Source organism: Panthera tigris, chromosome X (assembly GCF_018350195.1).
Source record: "Panthera tigris isolate Pti1 chromosome X, P.tigris_Pti1_mat1.1, whole genome shotgun sequence".
Taxonomy (NCBI): Eukaryota; Metazoa; Chordata; class Mammalia; order Carnivora; family Felidae; genus Panthera; species Panthera tigris.
This window is the reverse complement of record NC_056677.1, coordinates 44,416,960-44,423,047: the sequence shown is the minus strand read 5'-3', so window position 1 is coordinate 44,423,047 and position 6,088 is coordinate 44,416,960. Positions and strand designations below refer to the sequence as shown.

Genomic DNA, 6,088 nt, shown 5'->3' with positions numbered 1-6,088 from the left:
GATCTCATGGTTCATGGGTTTGAGCCCCGCATCAGGTTCTGTGCTGACAGCTCAGAGCCTGAACCCTGTTTTGGATTCTGTGTCTCCTTCTCTGTCTGCTCCTCCCCCACTCATGCTCTGTCTCTCTTTCTCAAAAATAAATAAACATTAAAAAGATTTTTAAGAAGCCATGTATTAGAAGTCTTAGCCTCAGCAATCAGACAACACAAAGAAATAAAAGGCATCCAAATTGGCCAGGAGGAGGTCAAACTTTCACTCTTTGCAGATGACATGATACTCTATCCTAGTCTTTTAAACCATTCCCAATATTCCATAGTGAAGTTATACCATATTTTGTTTTAAAATTCCTTAATAATATTTTTAAAAACTGTTTCACTGTTTCAAATTAATGCTGCAGTGAAAGTATTCTTATATATATATTCCTGTATATTAGGTGACATGTTTCTGTAGGCTAAAAACCAACAAATGGAATAACCAAGTTACATTATAAGAATGTTTTAAATTTTGATATGTGTTGCTCAGTCACACTCCAGAACAGTTTTCCCAGTAAGTAAGAATGCACATTTTTCCATAACTTCACCCAAACGATATATTATCAATCTTTTGTAGTATTTTCTACTCTTGTGGACATTAGAAAATGATATCTCATTATTGGGTTAATTTAGATTTCCCTTCTAATTAGTGAGGTTAATTCTTTGCTCAGATATTTGTTGGATTTTCTTTTCATATTGTTTACCTACATGTATATAGGATTGTTTCTTTTTTTATTGTACAAGTATTTTATTTAATTTTTATGTTAATCCTGAGTCATATATGTTGCAGATATTTTCTTCTGGTATGTCAGTTATCTTTTTTAAAAAGCACTATTGAAATATAGTTTGTATACCTTATGATTCATCAATTTAAAGTATAAAGTTCAGTGGCTTTTAGTATATTCACAGAGTTGTACGGAAATCACTACAATCTATTTTAGAATATTTTTATTACTCAACAGAAAACTCTTCATCAATTAGACATCACTGCCCAACACCCAATCCTCGCTAGAATTCAGTAATTCTACACTCAGATAGTAATTTACCCTCTGTTTCCATAGATTTGTCCATTTTAGACATTTAATAAAATGGAACCATACAATAAATGTCCTTTGTGATTGACTTATTTCACTTAGAATGTTTATGTTCATTCATGTTATAGCATCTCTGACTACTTCATTAATTTTTATTGCCAAAAATATCCATTTGTATTGATATATCACATTTTATTCATCCCCTCATTAGTTGATTGATGTCTGTGATGTTTCCACTTTTTGGCTTTTGTGAATAGTGCTGTTCTGAACATTCCTCACATATGAATATTTATGTACAAGTTTTTGCATACATATACTTTCATTAGTTTTGAGCATATACATAGGGGTGGAATTGTTAGATCATATGCTAACTTTATATTTAACACTCTGAGGGACTAAGATACCACTTTTCAAAGCAACTGCATCATTTTATATTTTCACCATTAGTTTATGATGGTTTACATTTTTCACATTTCCAACATTGTTATTATTTTTCTTTTTTTTTAATTTAAATCCACTTTTTATTCTTTCATAGATTTTAACAATTATACACAACTTTTAACATAAAGATAGTGAAATCTCAAGGATAAGGAGGCAATATATATGGCCTCTTCTATTTGTTCTTCAGGATGGAAGGAAATTTCCAAAGGGTACAATGTGTGAGATTTAACACTGGAAAAATACATATGAAACTTGTTTAACTGGCTCCACTTAGGACCAGGCATAGCACAATAAATATAGAACTGCATCATCTTGTTAAAAGATTGTTGTAATTTTAACACGTTCTTACTAAAGAAATACGATCAGTGACCAGTTTGAAGTTCTACAACATACAGATGAAGGGACACTTACAATGAGTATCAGAGCATCTTCTGTCTCTAGCATCTTCACACCCATACATCGTCATTCTTCAAAGGGAGTAAGAATTACATTGCAAACTCAGAATGACAAAAAACAAACTTGGTCAAACTTTCTTCATCATATCACTCATTACTATCATAATCCTGGTTTGCTGGTAGATTTAAGGTAGGAATAGAACATTTTTGAAATCCTTTTCAATTCCACTGGTCTTCGGGCCTCTGGGTGGGAGGCCATATTGGAAGCAAACTGATTAAGCAGCACCATTAAGTCCACATCTCAACGAATCATTGCATAATTTTTATATTTTCCAATATTTGGAAAAGTTAAAAAAAAAGCTACATATGGAAGAATATCTATCCTGAACAGCAAACCACTGTAAAAACATGCAGTCTGCAAGACTGAAACAAACCCCTGCTGAATTCTCTACTTTCCTTGACGGACCAAAAGAAATACATGACCTAAAAATTTAAATAATAATATACTGAGGCATAAAATAAATACTTTACTTATGCTATTACATTTGGGTATTTGAGGTTGTTAGGCATGTTCACATGCCCTTTCCTCTTCCTAAAGAGGAAGCAATGGTGCCAGCACTATTGGTCAGAAAGAATTAATGAGAAACTGTTGCTCTCAGAGCTGTTCTGCAGTGTGCCTTACACAAAGACAGAAATTATTACTTTAAAACATATACTTAAAAGACAGGATGAAATTATCTTTTTTTCACGTGACCCAGATTCTGTTATTAGCAAATAAAAGAATTAATTTCATCCTTATTAAACCGGATGAAAACTGCTATGCTATTGTTACAGATATTCTGAAAAGTCTTTTGAGCCAGTAAGCTGTCAAACTGGTTGTTCAAAAGTTCACTGAGCAAACAAACATGCAAACACATGACACACATCATTATCTTGCAAAAATGTAATGCCACTCTGGCCCCAAGAATCACTACAGTCCAGCTGGTCCTTAATGGTGCAAACAGCCTTAACCACTACTGAATATCTTCTCTGTGGCATTTTACTGCCCATGACACTGCCACATGATTCTTAGAAGCTTCAGCTTCTAAGATGTTTGAGGAAAAGAAAAAGGACACGAAGTGGATCAAGTTCCCCGTGATTGTTTTAAATGTGATTTTAAAAAGACTTTCCTAGTAATGTAGTAGGGTAGTCCTTGATACTGCATTTTTCATACTGAAATAAAATATGCTTTAACAAGATGATGTTTAAGTTTGACCACCTGGCTCCTTTTCCACTTTTTTAGAGGGTACTGGTTCATATACTGTGCTGAGTCCCACAAATGCCTGTTTTAAAAACAGTAGAGTTCCCAACAGTTTCCTATAAACATTCCTGATTTATACTGGGGGAGGCAATGCATAATTGGAACATTAATCATTCATGATTTTAAAAAAGCAATTATATCCTGCAAAGCAGCTACTTAGCAAAATGCTAAGCTGCAAATAACCTTACCACATAGATATTGAGTCATTTCACAAAGTACCTGTCAAAACGTGTAGAAATCTGGCCTTCCACTCCAGATCTATTGCAAAGAGAGTACATGCAATAGTCCCATTTACAATTTAATGGTGATGAGGCAAGGGCAAACCTAGGACAAGGAGGCATGTCACCCTACATATGAGTTTACAGTAGTGTAGCCATTATATATCATATTTACTACATTCACCATTCGGAGAAAGGATCAGGGAGGCCCTTCAAACACTGGAACAAAGGAATGTTTGTTTCATAGAAGACCCACAAGATAAACAGGGGAACAAGCGATAACACACATAGGCACTAGTCTCAAAGCTGCACAACAAAGAAGCAAAGGGTTTGGAGATGAGAAATTTAGGAAACTATACACAGAGGAGAGACTGCTGAGGAAAAGAAGGAAAGAAATCACAGTTCTAATCTTCGAGGCTACGGAATGCGTTCTGCATGTCTTCAAGAAGTTGTGCGTAGTCAGCCTTGATCTTTGCTTCACCGTCTTTTACCGGATCCTTGAATTTCATGGAGGAAAGTTTATAGAGGATCTCCCCCATGTGCTCACGGATAATGGACCATGTGATTTTATTGTCACTCTGTGCAGTGGTTTCAACAGCTCTACGGGCCATATCATAAAATGCAATCATGTTGGACAGCATCCCTACTGTCTTGTAGAATGGGCAGAACCTGTCATAAGGAGTATACCCATTTTGTTGTAAGAAATCATCTTTGATAAGTTTTGCTACTTCCAGAGTGATTTTATCTGTTTCTGCTAGAGAAGCCTTTCCGACAAGTTGTACAATTTCTGCCAGGTCTTCTTCTTCCTGCAGAATCTCCTTAGCTTTGGTCCTCAGAGGAACAAATTCTGCGAAGTGTTTGTCATAGTACTCGTCCAACGCACGCATGTACTTGCTATAGCTGATTAGCCAGTTGACAGAGGGGAAATGCTTACGTTGAGCTAGTTTCTTATCTAAGCCCCAAAACACCTGAACAATACCAAGAGTAGCGGTTGTAACTGGATCAGAAAAATCACCACCAGGTGGAGAAACCGCTCCTACAATGCTGACACTTCCTTCTCTTTCAGGATTTCCAAGACATTTCACCCTGCCTGCTCGCTCATAGAAAGAGGCCAGACGGGCACCAAGGTATGCAGGATATCCACTATGTGCAGGCATTTCAGCTAAGCGACCAGAGATTTCTCTAAGGGCCTCCACCCATCTAGAGGTAGAGTCAGCCATCATACTGACGTGATAACCCATGTCACGGAAATATTCTGACAGCGTAATTCCAGTATAAATAGAAGCTTCTCTAGCAGCAACAGGCATATTGGAGGTATTGGCTACCAAAGCTGTCCTCTTCATAATTGATTCCACCTTACCATCGACTTCCATCGTGAGCTCTGGGAAGTCCCGGAGGACTTCAGACATCTCATTTCCTCATTCACCACATCCTACATAGATGATCACATCACTATTGGAATACTTGGATAGAGACTGCGATATCACTGTCTTTCCACAGCCGAAAGCCCCCGGGATTGCAGTAGTTCCTCCCTGTACACATGGAAAAAGGGCATCAAGGACCCTCTGGCCAGTCAACAAGGGATGATTAGCTGGCAGCTTCTCAGTGACAGGCCGAACTTGACGTACAGGCCACACTTGGACCATGCTAAACTTTTGCTTTATACCTTCAAATTCAAGTTCCAAGACAACATCTGAGGTATCATAATTTCCAGGTGGAGCAATGTAAGTTACAGTTCCTCTGTTTCGCGGGGGTAACATGATTTTGTGTTTGATGAGTGAGTTCTCATTGACAATTCCATAAATATCTCCACCAGTGATGTGACTACCAACCCGCAGGTTTTTGCAAGGTGTAAAATCCCATTTGACATCTCTGCTAAGAGCAGACACATTTACTCCTCCGGGAATGTAGATACTTTGGGTCTGACTGCTGATATCTGACAAAGGTCTCTGAATGCCATCAAAAATAGCTCCCATGATGCCAGGCCCAAGCTCTACTGAGAGGGGTTTACCAGTTCGGAGTACAGGATCTCCAACAGACACACCCAAGGTTTCTTCATACACCTGGATAGTAGCCATGTCACCCTCCAGTCGGATAATCTCTCCAACCAACTCACTGTGGCCCACTCTCACCAGCTCATACATGGCTGCACCTGCCATGTCACAGGCTGTAACCACAGGTCCTGAGACCCCATGCACATAACCAAATGTGCTTTCTTTATCTTCATCAAGTATTTTGGGTAGCTTGGAGAAATCCATCATGTTAATTTACCTGCCCGGGCGCGAGGTGCAGAAGCAGTACCGATCACGGAGCAGAGGTTATTTTTCTTATTATAGTCATCCTCATGGGTGTGAAATGGTATCTCATTGTGGCTGTGATTCACATTTTCCTGATGGCTAATGAAGTTGAGCATTTTTTCATGTGGTTAGTGTCAATATATTCTTTGAAGAACAACTTATCCAGATTCTTGCCTATTTTTATATTGGATTATTTGACTTTTTTGTTTAATTGTAATAGTTCTTTATGTATTTTTTATTAAAAATTTTTTAACATTTATTCATTTTTGAAAGGCAGAGAGAGACAGAGCGCGAATGGGGGAGTGGCAGAGAGAGAGGAAGACACAGAAACAGAAGCAGGCTCCAGACTGAGCTATCAGCACAGAGCCCAA

At 37.8% G+C, this 6,088-nt stretch overlaps 1 protein-coding gene across 1 annotated transcript; it reads right to left on the bottom strand.

Moving 5' to 3' along the window:
• Positions 1-3,749: 3,749 nt before the first annotated feature.
• Positions 3,750-5,731, bottom strand: LOC122235330 (V-type proton ATPase catalytic subunit A-like). The gene is given in 1 exon segment (XM_042974152.1): positions 3,750-5,731. A coding segment is annotated over 1 exon segment (1,857 nt). The 5' UTR covers positions 5,682-5,731; the 3' UTR covers positions 3,750-3,824.
• Between the last annotated feature and the right edge of the window lie 357 nt (positions 5,732-6,088).